Below are 17,502 nucleotides of genomic sequence, written 5' to 3' on the forward strand. Positions count from 1 at the left end.
ACGACAAATGTATCGCTATGATTCTTTATATGTAGTGCACAACCCAATACATTTTCAGCTTCATCGGTTCCCTAAAACTCGAGATTTGCTTCCACAAAGTTTTGATGATAATTGTTAGAGTGAGACAAAAGATAGGGAAAATAACACGGTCTCCCGTGTCAACTTAATTCGAAATTGAGACATGATTTAACAACAATCATCAACGACGCGTACATATTTCAATGACAGCCTACTTCGCCTTAAAACAGTTTGGATTCCAATTTTGAAATTGCATAAAAAAAAACACTAATCTTGTGAGGGATGCGACATACAACTGTGCGGTTTTTATTTAAATTTAAGCCAAAAATATCAAGTATTTGTTTTGTGCTTTGGTGATCGAGAGTAGGGACACCATTCACCATTGTGATGTCCATAAACTAGAAAGTACAATAAGCAATTAAGATGTTTGTTCGTTTTCGACTAAACACATATTGCAAAAAATGCCGAGATTGATGTAACTCGAAAGAACCGCCAACCAAATAAAGAACCAAATCAGATGACTCGAAAGGGGTAATTCTCTTCTTCATTGGAAAAGAGATGTTCGGGGGATTTGAATTCGAATTTGAAGTTTGCGAAAACGACATTCGGTGAATTGACACTCGGCGAAAAGTAGCACAATCAATTGTATTGAAAATTCTAATCATTGCTTATTTACTAACATTTGGACACTTGGAGAAGCGACGGTCCAATGTTAAAATTAAAGCTACAAAGTAGGTGCCTTATTTAGCCAGTTCAGCCAAGACGAGCTTCAGAGATAAGTTTAAAGAACAGCTTATGTTTAAAAGAAGGGTGAATCACCTATGAAGATGGTGCATATTGACATGTTCAAGCGTGAAGATATCTTAGACTCCTTTTCGATGCTTATGTATTTTGAAGGAAGATTCTCTCCTGTTCATTATCCTTAGTAGAGTGTCCATTTCCCGGCCATTTCGCTCGTCTCGGGATTCGGGACAAAAATCTATGCTTGTCCCGGGAAATCCCGGGATCCCGGGATTTATCAAATTTTCAATAAAACTAGCGTTTCGGTTGAAATAGAAGTACAAATTTAAAAATACAATTTTTGTTGCCAATAAAATAAATGTAACTTTTTAAAATAATTTGTTAATTATAGCAAATCACATTGCAGATAAGACTTTCTTATTCTGATTAAGTAACCAAACAAAAATCAAAACTTAGCTTGACTAATTACGGGTTTGCTATGATTTTTTTTCTTTCAAATTTCCTATCACACTTATGAATGGAATATAATAAATACTACAGTCTTAATTTTAATGCAATTTGGAAAGTCATAAAAACTTTTGAGCAAATGAAACGATAAAAGATCATTGAAGGTATTGTAGATCATGCTAAACGTTAATTACTGAAAATTATTGACTAAAGTTTACTGCCGTGAATCGCAAGTCAGTCCCTTCTACATTTTGGTCAAAATTGAGTTGATATCAGTTTACATTATATCTTTTAATGATCTTTCAGCTGCACTAACGAGATATCACTTTTTGTTCAGTAAAATTAGGAAAAAACACCCAATTGTCCCATAATGAAAAATAAACGCATTTCGCATCGTGTAGCACAGAAAAGAATCGTTCCTTAGTCATATTAATATTTTTTTTGAAAAGGTAACGGAGGGAAAAGCAAATTATGAAAGTTTCATTGAGATCGAAACATGTTCCAATCTCCTGGAAGTTTTAGAATATTTGGTGGTATTTGATGGTACTTACTTGCGATTTGCAGCAGTTTAGGTGTACTTTCAAATTTATTATCTCAGAATAGGCTTATACAAACGGCTTATGTTGAAAAAACTAGACAAATAAACATATGTGTTTCTTACTTGGTAAATTGATCTTTTCATAGTTACTCGTTTATTCTATTTAAGCGCTCGTCTAGCATACAAGAGCTCGTCTAGCATACAAGAGTCCTGGGTTCAAATCCCAGCCGAGCACGTGGATTTTTTCATAATTTCACCCATAATTTGTCCATCTTTACTACGCGTAATGGGTTAATTAATCTTAAGATCCTTGTTTTTTTTTGTTTGGTGAATCACGGGTAGGACAATCTTTTGACTGTCCTACCAAGGTATTTTTGTGCGTAGTACATGTCCTACCTGTCCTACCCACTTCCCGCGCCACTGGTTGAAACAAACATGACAAACATTATTATGAGTCCATAATTATTTTTTTTTTAATTAACGAATAAATTTTAATTGATTCTCTTGTTTCAACATTGAATTCATTTTGCCCGGTGTGGAGTTCAATTTCAGGGCCCTCAAAATTGAGGTGAACGCCGTCTAAATGTTAGACGCTAATGTAGAACCGACCATTCAAATTAACATTGAACAAATAGCTTTTGTAGAATTATGACTAAAGTGATGGAACTTATGTTGGTATGTTGATATGTTGTTGTAGTAGTTTAATGGAAACAATATCAATGAATGAGCCAACAGTTCTTCTTTTCTTAATTCTTGTTCAGAAACACATTAGTTTACTGAAAATGATCGAGATGACTTCCAATAATTGCCATAGAATTGAAAATATTAGCTGGGGTAGTAGCGTTGGAAAACAATGATTCATTAAAACTTTTATGATGTATTCTAAGAAAGTTTGGACATTTTCTTAATTTTGTGTTTTTGAGTCGGGATTGATTTTGAAATTATTGAAGTAAGAAATGCCTTCAAGATCGATAAATTTGTCCAAGGTTTGCTAAAACTATTTTACCAATTAAACTCGACTTATTTCTTCAGGAGTTTATTTTGTGATTTTCACAGACTTCCTAAGAATTTCCTTTTACACCCTCATAAATTCAACGAAGATTTTTTCTAATGGTAAACATAGGAGTTACTTCAGATATTCATCATGAATTCCTTCAAAGATTCTTTCAGAAATTTTTCAAGAATATCAATCATAAGCGTTCAAGGAATGTATCCAATGATTTTATCATAATTTTCTTAAAATATTCTCGTTAAGAACATCTTCGAAATTTCAACAATTGTTTTCGCCAGGGATTTTCACGAATTTCCGTCTAAAATATTAGTCCAGATTTCAACCAGAGAAATTTTTCAGCAATTACTGCAGTGATTGTGGCACAGATTTCTTCAGGAATTATTCTAGAAATTATAGAGAAATTTCCTAAAGATGTCTGAATTTTACTGGGGAAATTGCGCATGATTATCTCCAAAAGCCGAGAAGCACGCTCTGTCCCAGTGAGGACGTAATGGCAAGAAGAAGATGTTGGTTCAATGCTATTTGCAAAGTTTTTTATTAAATAATGTATGACTCCAACTTTTGCTCCGCTGATTCGAACTTTTGCCCACTATTGGTCAAAAATGGTTTCCAAACGTTTATGGAAAAAACTAATACATCTTGAAGAATCATTAGGATAGTATAGATCTTATGCTGAAAATATTTCAATTTCACTTTGTTCCATGCAGTGAAAGTTTGCTAGAAAGTTACAAGTTTCACGTTAGAAAACAACAAATAGTCATAACTTTTCTAAATTTCAATCGGTTTTCTAAAGTTTTTGGAGTATCTTACTTGAATAGCAATCGAAACACCATGACGTTTATAATATTTATTTAGAATTGAGCTAAAACTGTTGCCTTACCTTACTCTACCTCAAACGTTATGTGGATATTACGCGTGGCAAGAAATAATATGGTTCCGGAAAAATCCAGAGCTACAGACCGCTAAATTTTCCATTAAAATCATCTTAGTCACCGTTGACTAACGAAAGTGCTACATCAAGGTATCTTGAAGGGAGGTACATCAATCTTAGCAGTCAGTGGGTGCGGGATGAAGTACTCTGTGAGGGAGGCAGAAGTGACAGCTGGCGAGCTGGCTAGCTGGCAGGCTTGTGTACAATGTTTTTCATTATATGGTAAATACGTTGTTGTTTGTCGATCAAAAACGACTCGACTGGAATCATTGTCGACCAAAAATTTCGCTCGACTTGGCTCTGTCACTCGAGTTTATCGACAGTTGCCACTCTATGTGACTGGATTACTATGGGAGTCGACGGGTGACATCTGAAATATGCATGCTTACTTCGATCAACAATGACTACAGACGAGTCACGTGAATTCGCTAGAATTACAAAATAGACCCCTCAATTTAAACTTGCGTTCAATTTCACAGCATTCCATTTCAATTTACTTTGTTTCATTAGGGTAGAAGCACCGGTTTTGGCCATACGCCAGTTGTAGCCATAGTGGATTATACACCGTTTTACATAGCCAATCAGCATGAAACCTTTTGTGTGCAGTAGATCACATTCATATGATAGAGCTACCGTAATCCGGGGTAACATTGATCATTTTTTTGAATATTTCTTGAATATTTGGTTCGAAAATGCAATAGTTGCAAATTTTATATTTTTAAAACAAGTACTGGCACCCATAGCTCGTGACTATATACTTTATTTTGTTTTGTGAAAGGTTTAAGCATGTTAAAAAAATGTTTTAAGTGATTTTTTGATTTAGCTGATATGGGGGTAACATTGATCACCTATGTAAACAACGTTCGGTAATATTGAAAATATCATTACCTACTAAAATCATAGCCCCTGAAGCCGAATATGAAGGCTAAATGCTTACAAGTCATTTACTTTTTGAGTTATTTTAAAATTAAAAACATCTCGAACCACCGAATACGCCTAAAGGTAGGCAAATTTCTAAGGGAAAGTTACATTCTTAACAGTAATTCGGTAATGTTGCCTAAATGAACATACTTATGAAAGTTTTGACAACGGAATCGTTTTCGGCGATGCCGTTTTTAGTAACAACCGCATTTTCCTTGCTCATATCATTTACAGAACTTATGTGAGACATTAATGTTTGGTAGTGTCATCCTTAATCATTGAAATCATTGTTTCGAAAAGTTGCCAAATTTACGCATAAGGTAAACGCAATTTTCTCAAAAATTCACTTTTATCAGCTGATGAATACAAGAAAGAGAAGCACCATTTATGATTTGGAAATGTTCCATCAATAAATGATAATGCGAACTTTTTATGAGATGGGTCATTCCGATCAATGTTACCCCGCTGATCAATGATACCCCGGATTACGGTACATTCATTTACTTGTCCAAATTGATTCAAAACATAAGAAAAACAATTAATTTTCCTTATAATTTTAACTCCCATACACCTTACTAGGCCAGGGCACTCTTAATTTGGCCACTCTCATAAGAAATCATTGCAATTGGCCAATTTAGGAACCAAAATTAAATCTCTGGCCGAAACTGGTTCCGTTGGCCTATATTGACCAACGGGATTTTCAAAGCGAAAAAATGGTTTTGGCTCAGTTTTGATATTTTACACATAAAATATGGATTGAAAGCTTGCATTTGACATATTTGTTTTATAAATACGGTTTCCCATTCAGTTTTTACTGACATTTTCTCTTAGGCTGGCCAAAACCGGTGCTTTTATCCTAGCTGAATGACGTTCGAACCCTTTTTAATTTGAATGATGTGCAAATAAGCGGGGTACAAATAAAAAAGCGTTTAGATTTAGAAACCAACGGAGGTACCCGGTATTTTGGTGTTATGAATCGCAGTAGAAGATGATCTTATTGAGAGCCATATATTTTCATGTTTGGATAGACAAAGCATGAACTGTACGGTGTTACAAGTAACTTGAAAAGTTGGCAAGGAATTGCCTGTAATGTGTACCCTGTGGGAGAAAAATGAACATGCTATAACTCGGTACTGCGAACTGAACCCCTTTTCATTTTCGAGCTAAACTTGAAACATGTTTCTTGTGACGAATTGGGTTTGTCGTATTAGTCCCTCAAACGTCATTACAAATTATCTGTTTATAGAATTCCGCTCTCTGATTCTTCTCTGGAGAACTGGATTGCGTTCTAGCTCGCATGACTTTCGCAAAGTGTGCATAGGAAAATAACCAAGAAAATGAGCTAATAAGATGTATAAACTCAATTCCATCCATCAAACCAAACAATATGGAAAGTAACGATTCTGATGAATAAATTTCAGAGCCACCGATGGCGTCAGTATCTCGAATGTTTCCATTTAATTCATCGCTCACAAATATAAATATAATTTTCATCTTTGAGATTAAAATACTTCCTCATAATTCTCTCACAAGCCACATAACCCCCATCTTGAATGTTTGGCTCCGGCAATCAGGCTCCCGCTTGACAATCATAGTGAGTCAGTTCGCAGTACCCAGTTCTATAATATCCTATATTCCGTTTCTGATGCCCGGCATCTGATATTCCTGAATCACACAAAAGAATTTATCAAACCAAACCAAAAACCAATCAAAATATGTGCTTGATAAGCGAACTTTGTCGAAGAATATTTTTTATGGGGCTTTGTTTCCATGAAGTGTTAGTTTACAATCAAAACAAACTTGCCAGCTGTCACTTAGTGTTTCAAAATGGCGGAATGGGAAATCTGATACATTGGACTACCTCCCTTCTAGATACCTTGTGCCACATGTTTATGATGAATCTGCTGTTTCAAAACGAGTTCAAAAAAACTTCAGTCTGAATTGTGTTTATGATAGTCCCTAGGGAAGGTACACAAATTATGTCACGCTAAATTGGGACTTTTTCAACCCCTCCCCTTCTTGTTATGCTTTTTGTATGAGTCCTCCAAAAAAATTTTGTGGCTTGTCATGCCTAACCCCCTTCCCCCCTTGGAACGTGACATATTTTGTGCACATAGCTGGAAAACACAATAAAGACCTGTAGCATCTGGAAACTGAGCTTGAGCTTGATTGGCCGCCCGTGGTTGCTACTTCAGTATCGCCAGATCAGCTGCATTTACACAAGGAACCAACCACATGACTGCTTGAAACAAACATACACCATCTGTATAAGAAATGCTGGTGATCTTAAATTTTTAAGCGATAATGGCACCTGCCACGTTAGAATGCCGACCAATGAGGGGAAGGGAGAGGAATGGATGATGCATAACATGTTGTTAACAAAATGCTAATAAAAGTTTAGTTTTTACAAACTAGTGTGTTTTCTAACACTGAACACCTAGATTATAAATAATAAAAGGAATAATTGAAATGATACTAATTAAGGAATTAAGAAGTCAATTGTTTGCTTTTTGACACTTGGTCCGCTCTGTCTGCACAGAAATTGTTGCAATTTCTGATCAACCGCAGATATCTGTGGACCAACAGGAATTACCAACCTTATCATAGTCACCCCGTTTTACGGTAACAGAATAACGATTGTATCTAGTGAGCTGAAGGGTCTCGAATTTGCTCCGTTTCGTGTCGCAATTTGTAGGCATATGTATTATGGAGATCGTTTAAAATTCATGGATATCCCATAAGTGCACAAGGGCAGAATGTTCTCCGGGGTGAGACTGATAGTTGATTAAGTGTCAAGTGTTCGGAGCCGGCTGTTGAGCTTACGAAACATAACAACGTGTCAACAGCACCAAGAAGCAACTGCAAATATTTGATCGGTTGATAGTGTGTTTCGGCGATGTGCTATTTGCTTATGTCAAACAAATGGAAGTCGTTAGGCTGGGGGTTTTCCTTTGGCTTTTGTTTATCTCTTGGTAGCTATCTAAGTAGCTATTTTGGTATTTTTACTTGTCTTTGATTCTAAACCGCATTATTCGTCTGTAGCGTAAAGTACTTGAAACCATACAGTTTGGGTTAAAACGTATATTTTCAATGTACATATGTATTGTGTTTTGTTCAACGAAAGTATTGTGAAGTCCATTTGTAAAATTTTAGCTTTAATTTTCAATATGGTGATTTACACAATTTGTTCCAGTAGTAGTTCAACTGATGGAAAGGGTGAGTTGACTGTAATTATTATTTTTGATGTCTTTATTATAATGGATTTTCGACTTTTGCATGTTCGCTTCTTGCAGGATTTTGATACTTCCCCTTACCTATGCTCATTGTCGTTCACAATGACATGTTTGATGACAAGCAGAAATGTCACTCTGCGGAACCATTTCCCTTGTTAGGCAAAGCGCTTTCAACTTGTCGTTTAACGTTTATATTGTGTTTATATCGTATGTTGACACATGAAAAGCCAAGTCTTTACGGCTGCGGGTCAAACAAACATGGGCTTGTTTCTTGAATATTTCTGGGGTGGTTATTAGACTGGGTGAAAAATTGTAGTATGGTTCAGCATGTGTCACAGGGAACTGTATAGGCACCACCCCTATTCGGATTCACTTTTCGTGACAGTGAAAATTGCGATGAACAACTTACTTTCTTGGTAGTCACGTTTGGCACTGCTTTTAGAAGTTGTCTTATCCTTTACACTCGTTAGACAAGTCAGTTTTCGAAGCGATTTTGAATAGGGATGAATCATTAAAATTTGAATGACAACTGATGTCGTAAATTTTGTCGTGAGATTTTGGGCTGATGTTTGTCATTTGCAATCGGAGTATTGATACCGTTTTTCTTCCTTTGTGTACATTTTTCCAGACCAACGAGAACCATCAAGGACATCACGCAGTTGGCGACGGCTGGCTCGTCGCACGACTGTGGTTCGCTATCTCGGGTAGTTATGGTGCGGAAAACCGATCAACGTGTCATTAATCACAAGGGCAGTCAAAAGGTAAGTCTTGCAATGAAGAACTTCAAGAGAAATAATTGATGGAATCCTGGAAAAATATCTTTATTTTTAGTTTTGTAGGAATACATACCTTGATACCTTGATGGCAACAGCGAAGTATCACGTCAATGCCGGGCGTATTATAGAGCTCTATCTTTGTCGGTCTTGAGTGATTTTCTTCTGTTGCCCCATATGTTTAAAATAACCATGTCTTCTTCTGCTACATACAGCCATGAATTTTCTATGTAGGGCAATTTTTGTTACCATTTGCAAGTTGAGCGACCAAAACTGATTACGTAAATTGTAAAAGGTTGTATTCGAGGCTGCAACACGTCTTTTCACTTAATGGGAAACGTCATAGTCACATGTTACAAGTGTTTCCACATGAAGAAACTACAAATACATCTCCTTCAAACACTACCTCAGCACCAACACTGCTAAGCCTACTTATATCTCTACCTGCAAACAAGTTCTTTGTTTTGGTAGAATTAATGATCCGGCTTATCCTCGCTGTTTCCCTCTTCAGAGACACGAAGGCCTTCTCCACTGACCTGCGATCGATTGCAATAAGTTCATCTTCCGTGTGATACAAGATCTTCTAATAGCACCGCCGAGTAAAGTGTTTAACAGTAAATTTGAAAGTGCTCCTTGCTTCAATCCGTCACCAACGAGTTTGACACCTCATCTGCAATCCCAAAAATTGATTTCAAACTTTCCATTATTGCACGTACCAGCCTAACTTGTTTCACCAGAAAACCATGTTCAAACATAATCTGTCACAGCTCATTTCTTATCACTGTACACTACGCCGCCTTAAAACCAATAAACAGATGGTGAATCTGCAGGTTATACTCCCGGAATTTATCTAGGATCATTAACAAGTATATCATCTTATCCGTTGTCGAGCGGCCTTCACGAAAACCAGCTTGGTATTCGCCGACGAAGGAGGTAGTTGATGTATATCTCCACTTCTATTAGGTTCTTGACGTTTTCCCGCTCTGTGCTCTTGTACTCTGCGCAGTCTGCCATGTCTTGTCATTGTCTTGCATGCAGTGCAGACTGCCTTTTCATCTTCCTCCGCTTCTCTGTCTCCTTCCGTCGTTCATCTTCTTCTTCCCTGCTTGCTTCCTTCTCCACTTGGCTTTCCCCGGCGTTGAAGGTTGTCATCAGTACCTGTTGGGGAGACGTCCGCACTGATGGTCCGGCATGATCCTTATAAGTGCGTTGGTCGCCTTTGCCGCCTTTGCCGCCTTCTCACATGCATAGTCGACGAGGCTGTTGAAGTTTAGCCGATCGTTTATCATCACGCCCAGGTGTCTACACAACCGTTGTGATGCTATGACATGTCCTCCGACGGTAATCTCAGCGCGTTGAACTGCTTTGCGATTGTTGAGTACAAGCATCTTCATTTTGTGGTGGGCTATCTTTAGCTTGACTCCTTTCATCCAGTTCTCGACCGAGCGTTTCGCCTATTACTGTTAGGACGACGTCATCAGCAATTCCGACCACAGCGTCGAACGCAGGATTGACCCTTACGGAACTCTGGCCACACCAACACCCGATTCTTGAAGTAGCTCTCCAGAATCTGGCACAGATAGTCAGGAACCCGCAATCTATGCAGCGCTGTGCCAATGGCCTGCCAACTGACGCAATTGAACTACGGTGCAGTAACGATTTCTTCTTCGTTTTTCCTTCGATGCCTTCTCGGCCCTCTCCATGACCGTCCTAATTGCGTCTACCGTAGACTTTTCTTTCCGGAATCCGAACTGCCTTTTTGATACTACGTTCTCGCTTTCCATATATTTAGCCACCCTGTTTAGAATGACCGTCCCAAGAGATTGCCCAGTGTATCCAGCAAGCATATAGGCTTATATGATGAGGGATCACCGGGTGGTTTTCCTGGCTTCGGTAATAACACCAGGTTCTGGATCTTCCATATATCTGGGAAGTGAGGGCCTCGTTCCACCAGTACACGGGACGTCGATCGTTACGGGGATCCATTTTTCGTGATATCGTTGTATCACATGCCCTTGCAATCGCTGTTGTCAGCCCTACCGCATCCAAGTTCAGGGCATCGCTGTGGGTGCGAAGTGCCTTAACGAAAAAATCTTTGTCGAAAGCCTTCGTCTTCCACTGCCGATCGCCAATTGTGTTCCTCTGCACTGCCGCAGTGTTCTGCTGGCCAATTCTGTAGCGTGTCGCCTGGTGATCGCTATGGGTATACATTTCGCTTACCCTCCAGTTCATGTTGCTCGCCAGTGATGGGCTACAGAATGTTAGGTCGATGGTCGACTCCCGTTCGTCTTTCCGAAATGTGCTAACGGTGCCTTTGTTGAACAATCGTACGTCTAGCTTTGCTAGAGCCTCCAGTAGGTTGTCATCTTTGATATCCTGCTACCCCACTCCACGGTCCATGTCACTCCCAATCAGCACTGGTTTCCGACCAACTAGCTCGTCCGTCAACTCCTCCAACATCCTACTAAATTCTTCGAGCATCCACCTTGGAGGTGCGTAGCAGCTGCAAAAGTAGATCCCGTTGATTTTGGCGATCGTGAACCCCGCGTTTGAGCTGGCAACCACTTCCTGGATAGGAAACTTATCCGTCACTTGTATCGCCGCAGCACCTGTACTATTCGCCACCCAATTGGCATTATTGAGTGGTACTCGATACAATTCAGCTATTATCGCAACGTCGCCCTTAGTTTCAATTGTCGACTGCCACAACAGTTGCTGTGCAGTGATTCAGGATGATATGAAGCTGCCCGTCGAATGGGTGTTTCTTTACTCCGGTGAGCAGAGCCAGTACTTTGGTCGATTCTTGCAGTCTCCCAAATTTACCTCTTTCTCCACATTTATTGCTCCGTTCGGTTCTGTCTACACATTTACAGCTCGCCGCTGGGTGTCCGAAGTCGACGCATTTGAAGCATCGCCGGTGCCGAATCGTCGCTGACAGTGTGTCGTCGTACGACTTCCTCAGACCGATTGCCATGGCCTGCTCTCCAAAGCTGAATTGCTTTCGCAGCTCCTAACTCACCTCGTCCACGGTTGTTATCTCGTCCAGATACCTGCACCCAACAACTGCTTCCTGAATAAGTGCTCTAACGTCCGCCTCGTTCGTCAAAGATTTCGCGACTAGCTCCTGATAGGCCAAGCTCTCGATCACTGGGTCACTCTTCAGCTTAAACAGCATCTCTCCTTGCTGGGTGCAACGCGTTCTAACTACGTTTTCTCCGAGGGCCTTCAGGTTCGGATCGTCTTTAACTTTTCTCTCTTCGCTTTCTTCTTCACGTTCTTTGCTTCTCCACTTTCTTTTTCTGTTTATTTTTTACCTTTGGCGTTGACGAAGGTTTGTTATCCGTAGGCTTGCTAAAAACTCCTTTGCGATGCAGAGAGGAAGCAATTTCGTCGTTTTTCTGAGAAGAAAAAATTGAACTAAAAAATTTCAACACAGATTCGAGTGAGAGTGCATAAAATGTGAGGATTTTTTCAGGTACTCTCTTTCTCTTGTTGCGATGCTCACCTTTACTCACGCTTCAAAAGAACTCATGAGCGTCCCGCCCGAACAAGTCAGTCCTCAGGGAGTTGTGATGGCAATCTTTTTTGATGGAATTTTACTCCGGTGTGTTTTGTGCTGCATCTTCCTCGCTCAATTTTCGTTGCCTCTCTGCTTAGCATTTATGGGGACGGTCCTGGTGTAGAGGTTAGAACACATGCCTCTCACGCCGACCTGGGATCGAATCCCATCCCCGAGATAGTCGCTTATAACGAAAAAGTTATAGTGACGACTTCCTTCGGAAGGGAAGTAAAGCCGTTGGTCCCGAGATGAACTAGCCCAGGGCTAAAAATCTCGTTAATAAAGATAGAAAAAAATGCTTAGCATATTTCGCTTCCTTGTAAAGAGGCAAAGGCAGTAAGCTGCTCTAGAGTATGCCACCGAACTCTGATGATGAGGAGAATTATCAAGCCTGGCCATCCGCCTTCGTTCGCGCCCTTCCCGTTCCTGGACTTTCTCTTTTCCAGAGAATCATGTCTCGCTTTTTTAGTAGGTTTGTCACCTCGTACCTTCGGGGTCCTAAGCTTGTCAGCCGCTGCTTGTTTCAGTGCTTTTTCGGCAAGCTCTACTCTCATCTTTAGCGCCTTCTGCTCGTTCATGGCAGCGTTCACAGAGGATATGATGCTCGTCAGCTTGCTCTTGATCTCGGTATGCACATAGTGCCGGTCCTGGACGAAATAGATGAACTCATCGACCTTATTCTTCACCTCCGTCAACCTCGAGTTTTCAGGTTGTTACCCTCCTTAAGCAGCGTTGTTGCTTGATTTCTGTGGGTACACTAGACACTGAATCCCTAATCCTCCTTGTAGTCCTTATGTCTCACATTGCTTCGAGCTACTGTTATACGACGGTGTATTCTCCGTGCTATACAGTGGTGATCGTAGAAACTTTTCGCTTTTCTGGAACGTGCTCGCGCCCTCTACTCCTGCTGTATTGAACTCCATTGTATCCGCATTGCTTTGGAAATTCTGCATTTTAGTGGGTCCACCTTTAAGTCGCCTTCGTGATCCCATGGTGATGTTGGCAAGCTTGGCGTCACATGCTAGGGTTGACCCTTATGGGCTGCCAAGTTCAGAGCCAGATCGGCGCAGGTTAGGAAAGGTTCAACTGAGCCTACTTCCACCGGTTAAGGTGGCGGGTTTAGAACGGACTTAGAGGACTGTCAAGGTTTTAGAGGATCGGGGGCAACCGTACCATTAACCCACTTGCCGTTTAAGGGAGATGTCATCCATCCTTACTAAGGGTGTAGAATAGCACGGCTGGCAGCTCTGTAGCGTCGTTCCTATACGTGGTCCGTAGTCGTGTCCATGTTCTTATGCTGCCAGTCTTCGATAGCCAGGATCTCGCTGGCCTGGATCCTAAGGTGCTCCTGGTGATGGGCTAAAGTACTTTGAAAGCGGTACGGCTCGCTTGTACGGAGACGTGCTTGAGGACCTGTGGGTTTTGTAGGAATTCAACAGAGCCCTGTATTTAACCCCAGCCACGTCCTAGGCCACCTCCCCATGGGCTGACTGGAAACCGGTAAACCGTCTATTTGAGAGCAGACGCCACTTGGATGTCTTCAAGTATTGCTGATTGCCACAAGCCGCAAACCATTTTCATTGGTAGCGGAATGGAGGCTTTCTGTCCCTATGATAGGTCGGCAGAAGTCTTCTTTCCCGATCTGCGCATTTGCATCACCGATGACTATCTTTACATGTTGTTTTGGTCACTCTTCATAGGCCTTATCTAGGCTTTCATAGAAGTCATCCTTCATGTCATCGGGCTTATCGATCATTGGCGCATCAGACTGAATGCTGATCAGGATGTAGTTGAAGAACTTGCCCTTCATTCTCAACGCGTAGTTTCGGTCACTTACCGGTTTCTACCGAATAACTCGCCTCATCTGTTTCCCAATAACTTTAAAGCCAACTCCACATTCGGCTCTGTCGCCGCCGCTGTGTTACTTTAATGAAGGAATTCGCGTTCTTCGGTTGTGGGTCATCGTATTTTCTGGGTAGCTGCCACGGTCACGCCGACACTCCGCAGTTCATGAACCAAGAACCCAACACGCGCGTGTTCACTCAAAGTTCTCAAGTGCCAAGCGTCTTCAATAGGATAGCTAATCAGGATTGCACTACCTACATCGTGCTTAACAGATGGACTGCCTCCTTATCACTAACATGATACAGTTTTGTCCGTCTGTTCTTTACATGATTACCACAGTCATAGCTATTACAATAATCCACCTTTATCAGAGGTTTAGAGCTGTAGCTCTAGTTTCAAGTTTTTTCGGACATTTTACATTGGTGAGCCATCATACGCTAGCGGTGATTCCATCTCCTACATCTGTTGGAAAATATTTATTTTTAGACAAAAAGGATTTCTGAATTCCCAACTATGCACACTTTATAGACTGATTACTTTTCGCTTCTTCTTACAGGACCCACTATGCGAAGTCATAACGATGGAAACGATTCAGACGTACAAGGGTCACAAGCCGGATCGGACCGTGGTCTTCAAGGAGAAATTTGACCTCACCGGAAACGATATGACTAAATCGCTTTCCACCAGCAAGTTGATGGGATCTCCTCGGCTATCGATAAGTCCGCTCCGAACGGTTCTCACCACAACGACTGAACTGGAGCAGCAGAGTGCATCGACGACTTCCACTATTAAGAGCGATCGGAACAACAACTGTACCACGACTACCGCGGTCGCTAGCCATTCAATTCTGAAAGATCAGCAGCGCCACAAATCGCTGGATCGGTGCAATAACAATCGTAATGAGTTCGTGTCTTCTACTCCGAAGCCGACGCGATGTTCCAAGAGTCCCTCCATCAGTAACCTGCGGCACAAGTCTCCGTCCTTGTCGGCTTCGCAAAGCTCCCTTCGGCGGTCGCTGTTCAACGACTTTGAACTGGAGTGTCTGAAAGCTCACAATGAGTACCGCAGCAAGCACGGTGTTTTACCTCTGAAGCTGAACAAGAGACTGTGCAGGTACGCGGAAGAATGGGCCAAGGTTATTGCTGCACGAGGGGTTCTTGTGCACCGCAGTAATTCCCAGTACGGAGAGAACATTTTCTGCTCGTGGAGCTCACCTAACGCTACGGTGGTGATTACCGGCCGGGAGCCGGTGGAGAATTGGTACAGCGAGGAGTCCACGCACGTGTACGGAAAAGAGCCGGCCACGCTAAAGACTGGCCACTTTACGCAGGTCGTATGGAAGGACAGTCGAGAACTGGGCATTGGAGTCGCGCGGAATCGGTAAGCTTTTATGCGTACAGAAGTTTTGAAATGCTAATCAATCTTTGTATTTTTGTCTTCCAGGTCCGGCCAGGTATTCGTGGTGGCTAACTATGATCCTCCGGGGAACTACATCGGTAGTTTTGCAAAGAATGTTCCTCCTCCGGGAGGATTCGAGATACCAAAGATAATCGTAGACAAATCCGCTAGTGAGAATGGCAAAACTACAACCATCAAGGTTGAGAAGCACGTCCGGATAGTGGACGAAAACGATCCAGATCAGTTCGATGAGTTTTCACAAACGATGCTTCGGTTTCACAACGAGCATCGCCGGAGGCATGGCGCTCCCGATCTAGTGTATGTCTGACAGTGTTTTCCAATCTAGCATAATACATACTAATGCTCTAATCTTTTCTTTTAGTTTGCACAAAGAACTAGTTCGTGACGCGCAACAGTGGGCGGAAATACTGGCACGAGACGATCGGTTTACCTACAGACAGAACTCAAAGTATGGTGAGAACCTGTATTGTCTCTGGTCTTCGGATAGACACGCCAAACCCAGCGCCAAAGACGTCTGCCGATCCTGGTACGAAGAGGTGAAGCAGTACGCCTTCAATCAGGAACCTCGGGGAGTGATCAAAGGCGGTCAGTTCACCCAGATGGTCTGGAAAGGTACCAAAGAGCTGGGTGTGGGCGTTGGACAAACGCGCAGCGGCAAAGTCATAGTAGTGTGCACGTACTACCCGAGGGGTAACGTCCTGGGTCAGTTCATGGCTAACGTCCCAAAACGATGCATTTAGAGTATATATTTAAAAGCTAACTTTCATTTGAGCACACGTTGAAGATACATTACATACAAATTCACGCAACTGTCAGGTCTCGATTGAAGCCTTAGGAAACGTTAAACTCTGTACATAATATATATTTGAACGCACTTTACTAATCTAGCAAAAACAAAAATCCACTCAGACCTGAGACAAGATGCCTTCATTCACAAGAAAAATAACTCCTCTAGAGACAGCTTCACAAGACAAGCTGGATGTTGCATACAAACTGGCACATGCGCCATGCTTTTTTTTACATTAGCATTGAAGCTTTTTTATACCGGTGAGCAATTATACATTTGTGTGAGGTCACCATTAACCGGGTGCAAGCTTCCAAAAGTTAAACGCACAACAGAAGAAAATCTAAGAACACATCTCATTTTTAGTGTACCCTAATTAAAATAATATCTTGCATACTTAATATGCCTTTCGCACTTGGAAAACCTAGTAGCGTTCAAGTAATTTTGTATTAATAAATTCGATCCACTTAAATATTACATAACGGGTGTACCAATTTGATACATGTTAGTTTGTAAATTTTTTGACTATTGTTACCAATTTGTATTTATTGAACAAAATGAACTACATACGACGAGATAGTACTAGTTTCGCCATAAAATCTGTGTCATTACATCAAGTTCGTGTAAGGTTTGAATAAATATACGTACCTTATGATTCAAATGGTTTCGTAGGAGTTTTATTGTCACCCAATTATATCACGTCATGTTAAGTTTCCATTGAATGCTAGGCACAAAGACTCAAAAATTTCTTCAGGGATGGAACCCTTAGAGAAGCCATATGCAACTCTTTCAGAGATTTCTGCAATAGTTTTTTTAACCCGTATAGGCCTGAGTGGAAGCAAACATTCCAAATCTCTCACCGCTCAGCGAATTCGTAATGGATTCAAATGATATTTTGTTAGTATACTGGCACACATTTCTAGTTTCTAGAAGTGGACAGAGGAACGCGGAAATATTCTTGTGGCTGGAGTTATTCCGGTGTATCACTGGGTCAGGTCAGGTGAGAAGGGTACTGTACGTTTGTGCCCCTGATAGTAGGCAAATTTCAAGTCACAGATAATTTCCGGAATTGTGTATAATGTGGCCACTGCATGACGGAATTTTTAGAAAATCGCATCAGTGTAAACCTTTTGAGAAACGATTGAAATGGATAACTATGAGTTTTGCATTTGATTAATTCCCGGGACGCCTCAAACTTATGATACTGTGGCCAATTTGTATCTGAACAACTGTGCCAAACTTATGGGAATGCATTTTAGAGCACAATTATGTTTGATTTCT

The 17,502-nt window shown here is 41.1% G+C and overlaps 1 protein-coding gene across 7 annotated transcripts in view; it reads left to right on the forward strand.

Moving 5' to 3' along the window:
* Nucleotides 1-16,882, forward strand: part of LOC5579397 — a 135,426-nt gene extending 118,544 nt beyond the window's left edge. For all 7 annotated transcript variants that reach the window (XM_021840102.1, XM_021840101.1, XM_021840103.1 and 4 more), the window contains 4 exons: nt 8,470-8,602; nt 14,575-15,398; nt 15,462-15,734; nt 15,799-16,882. In XM_021840102.1, the coding sequence (XP_021695794.1) occupies nt 8,470-8,602; nt 14,575-15,398; nt 15,462-15,734; nt 15,799-16,177 (1,609 nt within the window). In that variant the 3' untranslated portion in view covers nt 16,178-16,882. The remainder of the gene's footprint in view (nt 1-8,469; nt 8,603-14,574; nt 15,399-15,461; nt 15,735-15,798) is intronic.
* Nucleotides 16,883-17,502: the final 620 nt, after the last annotated feature.

The sequence above is a fragment of the Aedes aegypti genome, chromosome 2, assembly GCF_002204515.2.
Source record: "Aedes aegypti strain LVP_AGWG chromosome 2, AaegL5.0 Primary Assembly, whole genome shotgun sequence".
In the NCBI taxonomy this organism is placed as follows: domain Eukaryota; kingdom Metazoa; phylum Arthropoda; class Insecta; order Diptera; family Culicidae; genus Aedes; species Aedes aegypti.